General features: G+C 41.2%; 1 protein-coding gene across 1 annotated transcript; it reads right to left on the bottom strand.

The window, feature by feature from the left end:
- Positions 1 to 1,005: 1,005 nt before the first annotated feature.
- On the bottom strand, positions 1,006 to 19,329 carry map1b (microtubule-associated protein 1B). Its single transcript, XM_067484198.1, has 7 exons — positions 18,950 to 19,329; positions 17,016 to 17,117; positions 10,988 to 11,070; positions 10,085 to 10,225; positions 4,027 to 9,871; positions 3,698 to 3,936; positions 1,006 to 3,295 (listed from the first exon to the last, which is right to left on the bottom strand). The coding sequence occupies exons 1-7, from the start codon at positions 19,131 to 19,133 to the stop codon at positions 3,140 to 3,142; spliced, it is 6,750 nt and encodes a 2,249-aa protein (XP_067340299.1). The 5' UTR covers positions 19,134 to 19,329; the 3' UTR covers positions 1,006 to 3,139.
- Positions 19,330 to 19,570: the final 241 nt, after the last annotated feature.

The following is a 19,570-nucleotide window of genomic DNA, read 5'->3' as shown; positions in this document are numbered from 1 at the left end:
TTTGAGTAAGTAATATTAATCAAAATGCAACAGAGAACATGGGCATTGTGATCAGAATCAAACAAAAGTTCAAACAAAAATGAGCAATTATTTACATTGACAGTTATAATATGCGCATGAAATGAAATATGAATTGAAAGTGTATAAGCAATGAGAAAGGGAATGAGATACCTGAAATAAGCTGAAGTGCAAAATTTGCACATCACATTGGCAGGTAGGATGCAAACCGGTCACCAGTCCATCTCAGGGTGAACACATACAGGAGACATAAACAGAGAGACGACCATTCACTCTCACACCTACAGCCAACTTGGAGTCACCAGTAAACCTAACGTGCACGTCCTTAGACTCTGGGAGGAAACAGGAGTACCCGGAGGAAACCCACGCAAGCAGAGGGAGAGTATCCAAACTGTACACAGAAAGGCTGCAGCCGGCTTGGGATCCAAACCAGGAACCTTCTAGCTGTAAGGCAGCATGCTGTCCCAGAATGCAAACATGTAATAGTTTTTAAAAGTTGCAATCCAAGGACTAATTAGGAGAATGTATAAGGTAACAGTTATGATGAAATACTTAATGGAGGTGGATGAAGTCAAGAGAGTCGGGGCTGGTTTGAATCAGCTGTAACTTTCCTATTAAGGAAAAAAAACTGCTTCTAGAAAGAAGATGTTTCTGTCTGCAGATAGAGGATTTCACTGCTCTCTGTTTAAAGACCATGGTGGGAGGGGTCAGAGAGGATTTTGCAGCCCATCATCTTTTTGGCTGAACAGATGATGCAGTGCAGCATACTGTATATGGTGATGAATATCTACTAGTAAGTGTACGTTGCTTTGGATTTGATACAATTATGAATTTATGCATATTGCTAAGATATGCAGAATAAGCTATTTGTAAAAGCATTGGAACAGTTTCTGTACATTTAAATGTACATTATTAACAACATAAATTACATACTACAAAACATTGCAATTGAGATCTCTAAATATGGAAATGACAGAGACACGAATCCTTGTTTTTCACTACAGATTTTTATTGTGTTTGTTTTTGAATGTTTTTCTTTAGTAGTGGTTCCACTTAGATCAGATTTGCCTTATTGGTAGAGGAAATATTGCACACAAACATCAGAAAGCACTAATGAATACTTTCACTTGAAACTAATTGCTAGAGGTTACATATGAGATTAGGAAATGGGCAGTAAGGGATGCAGGATCACAAGACAAATATACCTCACAGCTGCAGACAAACATTATTAAAGTTCTCCCAAGAGAAAGATGAGGAGACAAAGGCAGAGATAAATAGACAGAGAAATAGACGAAGTGCAGAGAAAGAAGACAGAGAAAGAGAAATGTCAGAGTTTGTAGGTTTGTTGTTGATTGACTGTTTGTTCATGGTGTTGGTTTGTGGTTCCCGTGCAGGAAAACTGCTGTATAGTGAACACCTGACATCATTTCACAACTACATGGTGAGCTTGGTGAGTCGATTGATTTGTCCAAAGTATCAAAGCCTGTAATCATCAAGATGCAATTGGTTGAACTGTTTCTCCAAAAGCTGGCCAGTCAAAATTGATCTATGGCCTCTGCACTGCTAGTTTGGTATGTGTCAAGTTTGTGTTTAAAGTGTCTAGTTTTGTTTCACATACTTTAGTCTAAAACACACAAGTCACTCACTCTCACGGCTGTGTGCTGCCCCTGTCGCCTCTACTGGACACCGTGTCCTTTTTATCCTAGCTGAAGAGGACTAACTACCATATGACATGGGAAGTTTTCAGCCTCCCTAAACGCTCCACCAGAAAATCTATACTGTGCCGCATCCCAAATCCGGTGATACATTGCCGTGGGTAACTGCTTGAGTTACTCTGTCATGGCACAATGCTCCTCATATTTATTAATTAAGCCTAAATAGCCCTGTTGTTCTTAATACAAGTCTGAGCGAAATCCGGAATAAAAAAAAAAAGAGAAAAATCCCAATTAAACCTAACTCATGCATGTCTCAAGCTATTTATAAATATAATACAACGCTTTAGAAAATCAAAACATTTTAAGGTTTATGAAAATATCCTGCTTCATAGCTCCCCCATACTGTATCTCAATGATTACACACAAACATGTAACAGGAATAAGATCGGGTTTTGCTTTTACTTAAAATAATTTAAAATCGGTAAATAAAAAAAAATCTGAAATAAAAGGCAGTTCAGTAGAAAGCACTGACATTGTGGAAAATGATTTTACACATGTGATAAAGGCAAAGGAGTGTGAAGCAACCTTCTGTTGCAGTGCAAAAGGCTATTTGAACAATCAAGCACAATATTTGAATTTTACCATAACAAATTAGAATTTATACATCAGCAGCAACATAAACCAGACAAAAAGAAAAGAAAAATAATACATTTGAAATAACCCAGCGAACTTAAAAACACGGGGAACAGATTGACAAAGGTAGGGACACTGTGTCAGTCGTGATGAATATGAAGTCAGACATCATATCAATGCTAATCAATGTTGAATGTCCCTTCGTGTTAATTTCAACTTAATTTGTATTTACCATCATTCAACATTGTAATCCTTTAACAGTCCTTTTGGGGACTGACCTCTCGTTTGTGTGCCTCTGCTACAGTAGTTGCACCAGTTCTTCTCCAGTTCTACATTCATTTTGACTCCCTAAGGCAGGCAATAACAGAAAAAGTGTTATTTTATCCTTTGGTGTGGACAACAGCCATTATTTATATGCACGTACCATATGCAGTGAAGTTTTATTCCTTGACAGCAGTTAAACTGATTGAACCCTCTCATCTACTAATCTAGGACTTCAGAGGAAACTCATGAGTTAGCCAGCACAATCATGGCTGGGCTGTTTTTTTTAATTTACCGACTTGGTCTTGTACGTCCTTACAAACTATTTATCCCTAAATATCAGAAAACACCATAACAATGTCAAGGGTTTAATATTTACATTCACACGTGTTCTTAATTGAGACCCTTAACGTTAAAGTAGTGCTAGTCCTCATCGCTGAGAAGTGTAATTTTAGTGTTTATGTGTCTGCTTAGGTTTTATGCTACATCGATTTGTTTACTTCTTCAAATAATCATCTTTCTCATTTTAAGTCTCTAGACCTCTTGATCCACAGATGGCTCGCTGAATAGTCCTACATCTCTATCTTACAAGCTGGGAAGGACTCATCCTGCATGACAACAGTGCTGCTGCTGGCCAGGACCATGACGTTCAACTCCTGCTGCTTGTCGTGAGTCTCCTGGTACCACTCCCTCAGCACATCAGTGTCATGCGTTGGGATCAGAGTGACCTGACATTATGGAGGAGATAGATATGGCACATCCATCATGAGTTTAAATAAATAAACACGACTTATTTGGCTATGAAGATTTGTTTGAGAAATTACATATTTTTGATGTTTGCATGCAAACATGCATGATTATAGGCTAGTTTGTTCGGATTTGTTTTTTCTTTTGCTGTACTAAATTTCTATTTCAGATTAATATAATTTCATTTAAATACAGTGGTGAGAGGAGGACCAAATTCAATTGTAAATATATGGAAAATTTGTACTAACAAATTAATATTTTCAATATTATAATACACCCAAAACCTCCAGGTTTCAAACAATTCAAATTAATGCATTAAAGCATGTTGTACTTTCACAGCATGACAATATTACATACTGTATACTTGTCAAATTAATATTTACCTGCATGTTGTTTCCCCACTGGGCCTTTCCTTCCAGCAGAGCATCGAGCACTTCCCGACTGGGCTCCTGAGCACTCTGGTCATTGCCACTGACCACATAGTAAGAAGAGCGCAACCGCTTAAAGAACTCAGCATCTACATTTTTAGCACTACAGTGATTGGGGATGTAAACCAAATCCATGTACATGGGAGGACAGTTGGGCAGAGATGCCGCACTTGACACTTTTCCACTGCCTGTACCTGTAAGAGAAAAATATGCCTTTCTCTTAGATAAAGTTTGAGCAAATGATGAGAAATACTAAAGCATACATTGTGAAAATGAGTACTGACCAGGTGTGGCACTTTTTACACCTTTAGATGCAGAGGTATTAGTTGCGTTTTTGGCATCTTTTCCCTCTCCGACACTCTTCTTTGGAGAGGCAGTCTTTGTTTCCTTGACTTTTGATAAACCACTCTTTTTGGCTGGTGATGAGGACTTTTTTAAAAGCTTCTTCTTCAGCTGCTTTTCTTCGGCATCAGTGTTAGCATTGTGGAGGTTTTCTTCAGCCTTGAGGGCTTCTGGGTCCACCATGCAAACATCGTGGTGACCTGAGGATGGAGCAGAATCCCTGAGTGCCATTGGAGTGGGATCAGCATGTCTGTACGTCAGTGTTCTGTCAGTAGGTAGAGTCTCGGAGTCGTCTTCAGAGTCAATGTTAGCGTCTGCTGTGATGGAAGGGCACTCCTCTGTCCCCGGTGGAACATCTGAATCTGTCTGGGAGGGGGCGGATTCACTAATGGATGTGGGTGGTGTTTCCTCACATTGCTTAGCAGAAATCTTACCCCCTGGAGGTGGGGGCCCACCTCCTAACTTGGCCAGGGGCTTGTCTTCTTCCCGAGCACTCTCTTCATTGATGAAGTATTCCAGAGGGTTAGGATTGATAAAAGAGGGAGATAGTTCTGTCTTGGGATGACGGTACTCACATGAAGTGACGAGGCAGAGGTCAACATCTGTCTTAGATGGAGCAGAGGGACTCCTCCTTGTTAAGTCTGGGTCCCCAGAGCCACAGGCAAAACTGTAACTACATGGATCAGAGGAAAGAGGTAGATATGATGGCAAGGGAACTTTGGGACTCATAGGGGATTTTGCCTCAAGTGGAGAGTCCTCACATTTAAAAGGATTAGTCTCTTTTGATGGGGAATGTGTCTCTTCTTTTGAAAGGGTAAAAGAAGACGATGGAGAAGTAGCTTTGGGAGGTGAGGGTGACTTACCATATTTCTGCACTATGTCCGACTCATGAGCAATGAACTCCAGAGTTGATGAAACTGGGCTGGTGCTGTCTTTAAATGTGGGGCTTCCTAGCACTGGGGATGGTTCATTGGAATGGGGAGAGTGGGTGAGAGAGGATGCCTTGGGAGGTGAGGGTGACTTAGCATATTTCTGCACTATGTCCGACTCCTGAGCAATGAACTCCATAGTTGCTGAAACTGGGCTGGTGCTGTCTTTAAATGTGGGGCTTCCTAGCACTGGGGATGGCTCATTGGAATGGGGAGAGTGGGTGAGAGAGGATGCCTTGGGAGGTGAGGGTGACTTAGCATATTTCTGCACTATGTCAGACTCATGAGCAATGAACTCCATAGTTGGTGAAACTGGGCTGGTGCTGTCTTTAAATGTGGGGCTTCCTAGCACTGGGGATGGCTCATTGGAATGGGGAGAGTGGGTGAGAGAGGATGCCTTGGGAGGTGAGGGTGACTTAGCATATTTCTGCACTATGTCCGACTCCTGAGCAATGAACTCCATAGTTGCTGAAACTGGGCTGGTGCTGTCTTTAAATGTGGGGCTTCCTAGCACTGGGGATGGCTCATTGGAATGGGGAGAGTGGGTGAGAGAGGATGCCTTGGGAGGTGAGGGTGACTTTGCATATTTCTGCACTATGTCAGACTCATGAGCAATGAACTCCATAGTTGGTGAAACTGGGCTGGTGCTGTCTTTAAATGTGGGGCTTCCTAGCACTGGGGATGGCTCATTGGAATGGGGAGAGTGGGTGAGAGAGGATGCCTTGGGAGTGACGGGTGACTTATCCATCTGCTCAGCCACAGTATGTGGAATCTCTGTCATTTGGCATGGGGTTGACACAGAGGGTGTGGACTGGGATGCATCTGATGGAGTTGCAGAAGCCGCACGGACTGAGTCGCTCTCTTCAAAAAGCAATGGCGTCTCCACTGTGGATCTTGGCTGTCCAGGTGATCTTACATCAGTTGCATCTGAGGGACTATAGTCAACCTCAGTCGGACCATTCTCTGTAGCACGTGAGCTGCCAACAGATTTGTGCTCTGGAGATTGCTTACTAAAGTCCAGGGCTAAGGAGTGATCAGGTGACTCCTGGCCAAACTCTATTGACATAGTTGAGTGCTCTGGGGATTTAGCGTCCTGCAACTCTGTCTGACCTTTTGTCTTTGGTGAGGTATCTGGGGAGATTGACATGGGCCTGGGGCTGTCTTCCTTGGATGGCGATACTTCACCCTCTTGGAAAGTGGTTGGGGTCTGAACCACAGAGACAGACAGGGAGTCGTCTACTTCAGTCGAGTGAGGAGAGCCTACCTCAGCATGAAGGGAAGGAGAAACAGTGGTGGGCTCTGGCAATGAGCTGGTAGCCAGGGAGGCTGTGGACACTGAAGCCAAATGTGAAAAGGTGTCTTCTGCCACCACTTCCTCCAGAGGGGTTCCTGATTTGTCCGACATGGTACCCTCTGAAATAGACATTTTACTTTCTTCTTTGAAAGCAGAGAATGCAATGCTGTCTGGTTCATGTTTAGTAAGTGGTGCTGAGCCTGAATGGCTGTTTTCTTCACTTTTGTTATGATCTGTATCAAAGACTGATTTTTCCTCCTTTGTTGGGGAATCAGCCTCAGTTGGAGGCGGGCTTTTTGGAGATAACATTACCCTCTCTACAAGGGAGACACTTTCTAACTTTGGCTCATCAGGCTCTGGGGTAACTCTGTTGGAAGAATCCTCTTTATCACTGACCTCCACAATTATTGGACCCCCTGCCTGGTCATCTAAGACGTGTGGTAAAGCTCCTGCTTTTTCCTCTACTGGTGATTGATAGTAAGGTGTGTGACCAGAGGACTGAGGTGAGTTAGCTCCTTCCAATGTCTTGTCATCTGGGCTAATGGAGGAATCAGCTGTTGACCTTGTGCATCCTGCAAATGTGGTGGACAGTTCTATTGGAGCAGCAAACGCTGGTGGAGAATCAAATGTTTCCTTGCGGTCGACAGAGGGCGAACGAACCAGCGGTGATGTGGTGGAAGCTGCACTGAGTCTAGCTGAGTCTGTATCAAACTTTTCACTTGACTCTTGAACTGTGTCAAACCCTTCACTTTTTCCCTCTGAGGGAAATGCCTTACAGAATCTATCTTCTTCTAGTGGGGAAGGTGGAGATATTGTTGATGCAGAGTGGTTGTAGTCCTGGCCTTCTGTGGCGTCACTGTGAGAGTAATCAGACGTTGGCATATCCTGAAGTGGAGAGATCTTCTTCCTATCATATGCTTCAGATGCAGATGTCTCAAACCTGGCGACATCCTTTGGAAGAGAGTCAGTCTCATCATTGTTGGTTTCGTCACTCATAATATCTTTTGGAGTTAACATCTTATCAATGGGAGTAGGCACACTAGAGATCTCAATGGTGGACTGAGTGAGGCCGGAGGTGGCAGTGTAGTCTTCTGGGGCTTTATCGCGGTTCTCCTCATCTGAGGGCGTTGAGGTTTCTGAACCAACTGGGAGAGTTTCATCATGGATAGACACAGCTGGAGAAACAGGTGAAGACACTTTGGGTGAGGCTGATAGAAACAGATTCTGTTTCACGGTCTCTGTTTCACTTATAAGGGCAGATTCTATATTTTTATTAGCCACATCATCGACATCCTCTGTGCGGTCCCCTGGTTTGTCATCATCATCATCATGTCTGTCCTGGTATTCGTCTTCAATCGGAGTAAGCTTATCTTTGTCCGATTCCACTCTCTGTGGTTCATAGACCTCTTCTGTCTGTCCCTTCTCTTCATATTCCCCTCCCTCTGATGTCTCCTCTATAACAGTGCCCTCATCTTCAAACTTCTCAATTGGACTTCCATCGAGTTTTCCCTTGAGAACCTGCTCCTCCGGAGTCATTCCATTGTCTCCTTCACCCTCTGTTGTGATTATACCCTCGTCCACAGACTCCAGGGCCTCAGGTGACTCTTTGGTTTGCATTACTTGTTCAAGGTGGATCATCACAACCTCTTCTTCCTTAATTTGTTGCACAGTTGCATCATCCTCCATCAGCTCTTCAGCTCTGAGCTCTTCAAAGTCTTTAGTGAGGTCCTCTGGTGAGGACAGCTGAGATTGTTCTGCTTCTAGATCCTCTGCAACAGTAGCAGCAGTAACTGCAAGTCTGGAACTGTCCACTTTTGTCTCCTTCTTTGTCAACTTTTGTTTTCCTTTCTCTTTCAACTTTGGTGGCATTCCTGCATCTTTCTTTGAGGCATCATCTTTTTTCAGTGGCTTTGGTTTGAAAGTCTTGTCCTCACCCACAGCCGATGTCTTTTTTAAATCTTTAGAGGGCTTTTTGATGTCTTTCTTTTGCTCTTTCTTTTCTTCCTTCTTTTCCTTCATTGGTGAATCTCTTCTAATATCCTTTTTTGTAACTTTCTTTGCTTCTTCTTTCTTTACTTTTTCATCCTTTTTACTATCTTGCTTGTGCACATCCTCTTTCTTTGTTGCTTCTTTTTTAACCTCCTTTTTCTTTTCCACAGTCATTTTGGTGTCCTTCTTAATAACCTTTTCAGCTTTGGGTTTTAATTCAGATTTCTTTTTTTCTGGAGTTTCATGTTGTGCTGTTTGTTCTGCTTTGGCTTTGGCTTCTTTCTCAGGTGGTTTTGCCTTTTCCTTTTTCAATGGGACCTTTTCTTTTTTCTCTGTCTTTTGTGGTTTCTCATGAGTTGATTCTGCATCTGTCTTTGCTTTTTCATGTGTTTCTTCCTTCGAATCCTTCCTGACACTCCTGCTCGGTGATGGCTTTGGAGTAGACTTTAGGCTCTCTTTGCTGTCTGTTCTTTGTTTCATCTTGGCTTGCTTTAATGTTGGTGTTGATGGCATATTAGAAGACATTGCTTTTTGAGTGACAACCGGCTGCTTCAAGAAGTCCAAGTGCTTTAGCTTTTCTAAACCTTCAAAGATGTGATGTTGGGTGGCATTTCCAGAAAAAAGAACACGCACAACCTTATCTGAGGGATTTGCCGGGTGCCATACAATAAGTGAAGAGATAGAATTCAGGTAAGAGACTGGGAACTCTGATTCCTTTCCGTTTGGCAGCAGAATGGAGGTAGTGTCTTTTTCACTGCCTGTCCACTGCTTCATAAAGTGCTGCATCTCTTTGCTGTTCTTTGATGGATTAAGCACATACATCTCGAGCTTACCGACGCCCATTTTCTGAAAAAGTATTACCGGTTCTATGGTGTTTCCAACAGGCCTTTGTAAAGACTCTATCCTCAAATTTAACTTGGTGAGGAATTGCTGAGTAAATGCTGCCTCCTCAACATTCTTCCGCACTCTGTAATTAGGCTCCGGGCTTCCCAGGTTTTCAGGAAGATTCACAAACACAACACCAATATCTGGAGAAATCATGTTCTTCACCCAGTCGCTATTAGCTGTCGAACCCTGTGATTGCTCCTCCTCGAGCTCAGCAATCTTCCTCTGCAGCATGCTGTTGATGCCTGGCAGGTTGTCGTCACCGATGTGGGTCAGGAGGATTGAGTCTACGCGATCCAGATGTCTCACAAGCTTCCAGAAGCATGACTTCCTGTCAGAGCCACCGTTAATGAGCATGTTGAAGCCATTTACAGCAAATAGGGCAGAGTCACCGCGACCACCGGGGAAAATGTAACAGCACGGTTTGGAGAGTTTCAGGAATCCGCCTGAGGTGGGTGGCTCTAACATGTCGAAAGGAGACGGGATCTCTACTGACTCAGATAAATACTCTGTGAACTCGGAAAGGCCTTCCATTTCAGGGAGTATGAGAGTGGAGTTTAGTTTCATGTTAATGAAGTCCTGCAGGTTGTGTTTGTCCAGGTTTGAGTTTTTCCAGTCACCTTGTTGAGGACAGGAGAGTATGAGGCTGGCTTTGTTTGCTGGGTGAATGGTGCTGAGCAATTCCCCAATCTAAACGTGAGAAAGATTAGGTGACTTTTAACTTTAAACATTATTAAATGCAAATTTGTTTTGCCATGCAATTATGTTATACTAGATTGGCTGCAATTGGGTAAGAAGACTTCATGCATTTGTTTCTGTATTTAACTTCACAAAAGTCACAAAAGGGCTGTAATATGTAATGCACTTTGTGTGCTTGCAAAAATAATTCTTCAACTCTCTTACCTCCTGGTCAGTGAATATGTCTATGAAGTTGAAGAAAGAGAATGATCCAGACTGAAGGATCAGCTCTCCAGTGTTCTCGGAGCATTGCCCTGAGAGAACAAGCAGCTTGTGTCTGGCCGTGTCGGAGATCATCAAACGAACCTGGAAATTATAAAAACCAACAAACATATTCTTTACTACTATAATGTACCACTAAGTAGTTGAAAGCAGATGGCCAAAAAGTGAAAGAAGTGCTCATGCAGCAATCAGCTTAATGATTTTGTGTATCACCAGTTTCATGTCACTCAAGTCCATAAGCTAATTAGCAGACTGTCTTACTGTCTTACTCTTACTGTCCACATTGCTCAGATTTTATCCTCTCTCTCTTTGCTTCTTCCTCTCTGTGTTGCTCTTTTTTTCTACTTCAGCAACATCAGCTGTTCTGGGCAGCTGAGCAGGTCAACCCTGCTGTGCTATGAGATATTATTAATGCACCATTAGACTGCCCACATGGTTAGGGTGTGGACGCAAGACGGAAAAAGAGCAGTGATACATGTAACACACTTGTGTTATCTAGGATCCTGACAATCTTATGTACTAAGTGTTAATTAATGCAAGTTAAAGTGCTGCACTTGTTATTCTAGTGGAAAATGGGACATAAGTCTCTTTGGTCTCTGAAGCTCCTAATTGCCCCAATTTAACAGCAATGAATGGAGCTGATATTACAAATGTGAAAAATTGGCTAAACATGGTGGACAGTCAAGGCTGATTAATAATCCTTTATCGAGCTCTAATTGTTGTGTTAATGTATTAAATTGATTTGGGAATAACAACTCAGATAAAATAATATGAGATGATCTTTTCAGAAAGAATAAAGAAGAGGTTATAATAATAGTGTTGTCAACAATTATAGCTCATTTTTACCTCAGTACTGACTGCTTCATCCGATGGGTTGATAAGCACCACCGTCTCTAGCACGTTACTTTTATGGTGAAGAATTCTCTGTCCTGTACAAACAAACAGATAATCTGTAAATTAATAAAAAGTTAAAATCATCAAGAGTATGATTATTTTTCATTTAATGGTATTTTGACATGATGGTTTACTTTGATTGGTATAATCAATATGCTAGAAAACATAACACGTACGTCTCATCTTTAAACGCAATGACAAACACTGCACAGTCAAACTCAACTGTTCTTTATTTTTGTATCCAAATCCAACCAAGCACAATGAAAATCCAATACATCTGTCTTTATTTTTTAAACCAAAACCGCACACACCATACAGAAATATCATGAAGACAAACACCGTCCGCTTTTCAATTTTCACCTTAAACATTGTCCTAATTTGCTCTCGGTTCCATCATAGTGACATAAAACACTGATTAAGTTCTAATGAATCTCTTCTGGTTCCAATAAGAGGTAGGACTCAGCAAATTCATCTACTAATTCATCAAACACAGACAGTCTGGCAGTTCCAATATGGCTGTGTAAATGTTAATGGTCCCTTCGGGGTTGAGCTCTTTATCACTAAGATGGATGAAATCTCTAGAGATGGAAGCAATCACACCCCTTATACCCTGAATGCCACTCCTTGTATTAAAACCTGTATCAGGATTAAATTCCTCCTCCATCTTCCTTTGTTGTAAGATGTCATCTAGCTTAACTACACAGTGCTGTATTTTGTCTGACAAAAATCTGTTTTGACATTATATAACATAAAACACAAATTACTTACAGTAATTAATTATTAATTCATTAAAAGGTTGGAGAAAAATTTCAGCATTCATTTGAAGTTGTGTTTTTGGCCTAGTGAATGTTAAATATACATTATAGCCCCATATTCACACGCCTTTAGCTTTGTTTTGATATTGTCCATCTTCTTTGTTAGTGTAAATGTTGCATGTTCACTAATTACTCACTAACGTTGTCTGTCTACTATTTGGTGCTGGGCTGCTACTGAATAGTAGCAGCCCAACACCTCTGCAATTACACATGGTCATTTGATTTATTGTTATTTTAAAGAAACACTATAAGCACAGCAGTTTAAGCATAGTTATTGGATTTATACTGCATATATTTACAGAAGTTATTGCTCAGGTATTGTTCAAATGAGCAAAATAATGCTAAGATGTTAGAAATTAAAGACATATAATATTGACTTACTTTCTCAGTTAATCTTTTGGCCTATAAAAATACCAGAAAGGAGAAAAGAAATGTCGCAGTAATATCAAAAATATCCCAGTTACCCACACTAAAGGTGATGCTCTCAAAACTGTAATACAATCTACAGAAAACTAGCAAATCTAGTAAGGCAAAACAAATTCAAATTTGATAAGCTGGAATAGGGGAATAGACTTATAAAACCAATAATTCTGCATTGCTTTATAGAGTTCAGTGAGTGGACAAACAATGCAGATGTTGCCGATCTGTAAGAACAACTAATTGTTTGCTCAACGTATAATTTGCACAAAAAAGTGTTTAGTCTGTTACGAGCCTTTTTTCAATTTTCCCCTTTGTAAGATTGAGCTGTACCACAGAAAAGGAACCGTGGAGTGTGTCAGGTTCATAATCAATCATCCTAGGTTTTGGATGATTGATTATGATAATGACTTTGATCTGACAGTGTGTGTCTCTGGGTGTTCTGGGTGTGGGTATCCTTTGGCCCAGCTGATGTGACATGAACGGTGTATCTCTAGCATCATTATTCACCCTTAACACAGACGTCATTCACTCACAATTTTCTCTTTGTTTCATCTCCGTTTTTTCTAATTACTTTTTAAACACATGAAACAACCGACAAAAAGAGAGTTTTATTTTGTTAATAATCAATTTCATCTGGTGAAAGCAAAGACAACGCTGAGCATAAAACAAGCATAAAGACAACAAGGTGTAATAAGATTGAAATTCAGAAGACATAGTGTGATACTGCAGCAGCTTTGTGGCTCCCGGGCTGATTCCTCCATACATATTTCATATAGAAGATTCTCATCATGGAGTACGGAGCCATTAACCCTGCTGGTTCTTCCCAGAGGACTGTCACTCCATATGGAACAACTCCTTTCATTCACTACTATTAGTAGTAAAGTGGCTCCTCAATAGTATATGACTATTAGCTCTTAATAATCTTGGGAATTCAGTGAAGGTAGAAAATAATAATTCAGGGTTTAGTTGTTTCTTTCCATCTCTGATATTGCACTCCATTTATTTTATGGAGTTGGTTGTCCAGAGGGGAACATATTCCTGGTGTGACTTTTTTCAGTTTTTCATATATATATTCAATATGTTGACATGACAGATGTATAAATGTAAAAATGTGCATTACATTCTTTTTCTTTTTTAAAATGTTGTCTTTTCTTTTGAAGTGAGATACTGTATGTGCTGATCTACAACCTAGAAACAACCTTCACCGTGCTTTGTTCTATAGAGGCAGCATGTCCTAATCTGATGACCAGAGCTCCCATAAGAAGAAATAATTGAGGAAATGGCCAGTGGTCTGTGAAATGAGAGAACAATCATTCACGAAAGTCTATTATTATACAGAAGCCATATCTGTAATTGCTAATGTAATAGAAAAGCATCTTGTTTTTCTTTCTCTCTCCGCCCTTTAATGCAATGAAACAGAAAATACAGGAGTCCTTACATATTCAGGACAAGTGAAGCACAAGGCAGCCACCATTTCCACAACGGTCACCCGTGCTAAATTGCAGTGTGTTTTAGCTAACTTGTCAAAAAGTGACGGACCATGCAGTGAAGCTTGCTTGACCCTGACAATTACCTTGATCGATATAAAAATCCTTAACTTCCAGTTCGGCTCTGTCTCATTGGGAGGCGAGGTAATGTCACATGCATCACTGAGCATTCTCCTCCTGGCTGAATAGAAAGTGCAAGACTAGGATAGCCTGCCTGCCCCACACTGAACCAGACAGGGGAACATCAATGCGGATGGCACAGCACCAAAAATAGATCAATGGAACATCTAAATTCAGCTCCTCCTTCCTTTTAGCACAAAAAGAAAAAGACTTCATACATAAGTATTAGAATTTTATCTCACAGGTGGATCCCATGTATGTATCAGCAGTTTTCTCCTTCCTGCCATTTCTTTCCCTCCCTTACACAGAGTTATTTGACCTCTGACGCTGGTGACTTTCACCAGCAAAGATGGGGCCCCCAGAGCACAATGCTCAATGTCACTTGTTTCCATATCCCTGCACAGCTGGATGAAAACGCAAACTAGCATGCATAACGTGTCTGGACATTGAGCTAATGGGATTGCTGCTGCTATTAAGCCGGCTGAATCACAGAGCAGTCACTCATCTGTGTCATAGTATCAACAACACTCAGCTCCTTCCTCATTCATCTTGAGGAATCAGCCAATCAAAGCAAATGACAACATCGCAAGAAAAAAAACATAACAGCTAGTTTATAATGTCTTACCACCTCCTAGTTCAAGCTGGGGGGAGAGGGGGGATATGCAGCTTGATTGATGCACGATTGTTCAATCTGTTGACTAATCAATTAGCAACTGTTGTTTGTGAAAATTTTCTGAAAGCACTTTATCTGTGATCTATTTAATAATATAGGTCAACAAAATTCTTAATTACTATTGATCATAAGTGCCAGCATTTTCCTCAGCAACCTTGTAAGCGTCTTTAATGGATCTGTGATTTAGAGAGGGCCTTTTAACTGTGCAGTTGCCTTTTAAGCTTCCGAGCTGTCTGCACTGAAAGTAGAGTGCTGGGAAATCTATATGTAACCAGAAGTATTATATTTCCATCAAGGAGACACTTGGGGTCTCCTGTCTCTCCCAATTTTTCTTCCCTCCTATTGACAGTGGGGGTCCAGACTTCCTGTGCCCTAACATACGCGTGATGGATGACACGTCAACAACAAGCAGATGCATAATTGCATTCATCCCTCTCAGCCTCAGTATCACCTGCTGCTTTGTGTGTAAGCACTGACCCTTCCCTCAGGAGATAGAGTAAATATACTTTAATGAGCCGATGTTGTAATTATTACTCATGTTGATTCTGTGGTCCAGCTTCATTCTGAAAACACAGTTGCTGCTTCGGTAAAGTAAAGCAGATTTTTAATTTTTGAAATGCTTTCTGGTTCCTAACGTGGACACCTGCTACATTTGATGTGAGCTAATTCTTGGGGTCCGGTGTCCGGTGTTCCACAATTACCCCAAAGCATCTTAGCAAAGTTACTATCCCTAACCAAGAACTAGTCCACTATATACCCACAATGTATCAGTTTTAGACTTTTTGCTTTAGGTTTTCTGTATTGTAGTTTATTTATTGCTCTAAATAAACATGGAAATTAATATGTTTTGAACATCTCAGTTATAGTACATTAAAGAACCAGGTTGTTCTTCCTTATTTCTAGTCTTTACAGTAACCAGAAAGCATACTGGAAGTTCAAAACATAATGACTAGTCTCCCCTTGAAAAAGGTTACGCAAAAAGCCTGAGGCACAAGAATATAACAGAACTCCACTATTCCAGTTTTCCTGCTTATGCAGTACTGAATTGCAGAGCATAGCCTTCATTACCTCACTGCATTACTCTCCCTCCTGTATCTTGCAGCTCTTTTACCGCCCGCATCTATCTTTGCCGTATTCTCTCATTTTAACCTACTGTATGCTTTTGAACCTCATCCCCCTCCCTTGCTTGCTTGTTTGCTTTCTTCTCATCCTCCTTCAGCCATTCCCCACCCTCACAGTCTCAACCGAGTCCTAGATGCCACACACCCCCCATTTTCAGAGACAGACACTTGCCTCTGGGGATTCTAGCAGTGCTAATTACTCCCAAATCAACTGTGCATCTAGTACTGGGTTGCAAGGCAACAGCACACAGGAGGAATAACGAGAGAAAAGAATGAAGGGTGGTTAAATGGTACAAAAAACGTGGGATGAAGGGGAGTGAGGATTTAGAGTTCCTTTGAATGTTATCGCAGACTATTGTTTTACCTCCCTCTCATCTTATATTCCACATCTGTCAGAACAATTCTGGTATTTGATATTAATGCATCAAAACTGCAGTAGCAGTTGTTGGCAGGATCATTTTATTGTGATGCATTAAGCCCTGCTGGGTGTATCCAATATGGAGCAGAGCCAGGCAGACTGCTGCTGACCGTCAAGGCCATACTGCCCACTGACAGACGACATCCTGTCCTACTGGATCTGTTCCATCTCTATGAAGCTGTCCCTCACCTTGCAAATGATGCAGCTATAAAAGCACCATGTAACAAAATGCTGAGAGGATGATGCCAGGGAAAGTAATAAAACCTTCCGGATTAGTATACTGCAAGGATGTGAGTGTACGCTGCTAAGAAAGGCAGGAAGTGGGACGTACCTAAGTACTATGACCGTACTGTAATTAAGGACAGTTTTGACTTAATTGTATTGCACTTGAGTGTTTCCGCTTGTTGCTCAAGTACTTTATGCTAAATGGCTTTGACACAGTGTTTTTAAAATATGGTATTCAATGTTTTCTCCTACTATGTCTTTTTGTCATAGCATCGTTTTCATAATTAGTTCCCTCTTATATCTCGTTTTATCACTAACTTTATTTTGTAAATTTTTAAACTTTTAAATTAAAGCGTGTTTGAGAGATAATGCTCTTTAAAAAATGTATGATTTTTACAAATGAACAAGCTGTGATTTATTAAAAGGTTTTAAAACTAGCTTGATCAACAACAACAAACGTTCTGCTGCACAGTGCACATGAAGAGAACATTTACTTTTAATAGTGTGTGTGTGTGTGTGTGTGTGTGTGTGTATCTTTGTTTATTTCAAATGCAGGACTACATTTACACTATTGTAGTAGTATCGCTACTGCTTTTACAACATTATCTGCACACTTCTATCGTCTTTGGGATAGCGTGTATGTAAATTTTCTTTAGGATGCAGCGTTATGACTAAAAAAGGTCTTTTATCTTCATGTTTACCTTTGACATCTGCAGAAAAACGAGCCGAGTGTCTGGAGACAAACAGCTTAAGTTCCTGGTCCAGGTTGCAGTCTAAAAGGTTGGTGTCCCACGAGCGGATCCCTGCAAGAGAAACAAATGCATGAAATGCAACATGAAAATATAGAAGAGGAAAAAGAAAGAAAGACACTAGTAATGAAAAACACAAGAAACTGTAGTTTTACAGCAGACACTGTAAAGGGGACCTGGTAGCTTTCTCACCAAAATATGTACAGCATTTTACTAATCCTTTGCCTTCACTTCATTGGAAAACCTTGAAGTGAATATGTATGGACTTCTCACTGGTTTGGCATGAGAAAATAAATCTATAATAGGAAATATCTATGGCCCTGTTTTTGTCATGCCATGGGCCAGACGCACTGGTACCCTCATCTGCGCTGAGTCATGGTGGCATAATCCTGTCTCCATAATTATGTGGAACGGAGGCGTAATGAAATCAGCAGTAAAGTTAGTTGATGACACAAACTGGAATTAGAGAAAAAATAACAAAACTAAATGAAATATGTTTCAATGAGTTAAACTACACACAGAAAGTAAACAATAACAACAGTCAACAGTTTATTTCCCTCAGAATGGTTTCGCAATAGTTGGACTAAACATAAAGGGTGTGGCACCAGTGACGGATTATTATCCAATAAAAAAGCTTCTAAAGGAACTGGAACAATGTCAGATGCAAAAGGATTACAAATCTTAAAACAAAATAAATTTCAATTTATAGCGCCCATCCAAGAGCTCAGCATTTTAACCATCTTCATTTAAAAGCTTTGGAAAAGCCATGAATATTGTAGAAAAACTAAACTAAAAAAAACAAAAAACAAAATAAAGCTATGCCCACAGAATAAAGTATGAATGTCGATTTTATAAAGAAATATAACTGACTTCAACAGGTTAAAGTTAGTGAATGAACCTAAAATCTGATGACACATGAAAACAAAGGCTCTTAATCAATTTATTTTTTTCTACAGAAGCATTTGACCTTCAACAAAGTGTCTCACCTAATGTGAAACAACATGCAAGAGGAACATAAAAGCACACGTCCTTCTGCTTCTGTTAAAACGCACTAACTGCGCCATGTTCTCCCCTCCCCTTGTCCTCTCCCAGCCCAGAGATGCAGCCCACCACAGCAGCTGTAGAGCTTCTAAAACGCCCTGTTCACTTTGAAAATCGGTCCTTGTGGCTTTCCGTAGGGACCGCAGTGCGGACTGAGCCACGCCCACTAGCCGGTGTGGGATGATAGAGCTGGATGCGGGAAGATGATGATGATGATGATGATGATGTTGAAATGACTGACAGGAAATTCATTTATTGTTATTCAGAGACAAGCGCCCACTTTGGCCTCAAACACACAAAAGCTTCTCCCACAAAGACGCAAACTCCCTTAACCCTAGTTGTCTCCCCCTGACTGTGAGGTGGTGTGTAGAACCATCGGCTTTCCCAACACAAAAGCCTGACGTACGTCAATAAAGCCGGGCAGGGGGCTACAGGAAAAAATAACGCAGCTGCTTTGGGGGTAAAGAAATGTGATGTTCTGCAATATTGACGCACGATTAAATGCTGAATCACTGCTCTCGGCTGTATTAGAGGAATAACAACCACTGCGCTACTGTAACAGAACCAAAACCAGTGCGTTACAAGAATGTGGTTATCTGGTGATAGTTTTTGATGATGTTAATAGGAGGGTCTGCTGTAGCAATATTATGAACATCAGCCCCTGTAGGTGAGCAATAAATAAGGTTCAAATGTAAAACAAATGCGTAATAATCGTATCGTGCGTAAAGTTCGTTTGCAAACAGGTGCCTCTGCTCACTTAGTGCGTTTTAAAGCCACGGACTGTTTGAGTTGTTAGGGAGACACAAAGTGGTGGTCTACACCCACTTCACAAAGCTCCATCTTACCTTTCTCTATGTCCGCAATGGCACACTTCAGGTGGTCCTCCGTTATGATCTCCCCGATAACCACTAGCAGGTAGAATTTACTGTCGTTGAAGTGATGCGAGGGGCTGGAGGACGTCGGAGATGCCCCTGTGTGGCTTTGACCGCCTAGAGTCTCCATGTCTGCAGATTCTACCAGGGTTGCCATCGTCTCGTCTGTCTCCCAGTCTCATGTACGCGCACAGGACCCGCAGCAGCAGCAGCAGCAACAGCAGCAGCCTCTTCCCTTTTCTCGCTGCAGAGCACCGGAGAGGTCTCCAAACATACAAGTGGAGCCTTGCTAGGAGTGGCTCTAGCTTTTTATACCAGCAGGCATTGTGTCATATTCGGAAGCCGGGAACAGAAGGGGACGCCGGGAGTTTTTTTCGCACACTCACTCCACAGCTGATGTCATCCACAACGAATCAAACGCCTCCGGAAGTCACTAAGACTTGATGTTTTACTGGATATATTTATTATATACTTATTAAAAAATATTTCTTACACCACAAAACAGCAGCAGCTTTGGTGCTTATTTAACAATGTTATCTTGAATGTTTCTAAAAGTTGTTTTAAAATCCCTTTACCCAATTTCCTTTCCTTCCC

This window comes from Channa argus, chromosome 18 (genome assembly GCF_033026475.1).
Source record: "Channa argus isolate prfri chromosome 18, Channa argus male v1.0, whole genome shotgun sequence".
In the NCBI taxonomy this organism is placed as follows: domain Eukaryota; kingdom Metazoa; phylum Chordata; class Actinopteri; order Anabantiformes; family Channidae; genus Channa; species Channa argus.
The sequence above is the reverse complement of the archived record's forward strand: the minus strand, read 5'-3'. Positions and strand labels throughout refer to the sequence as shown.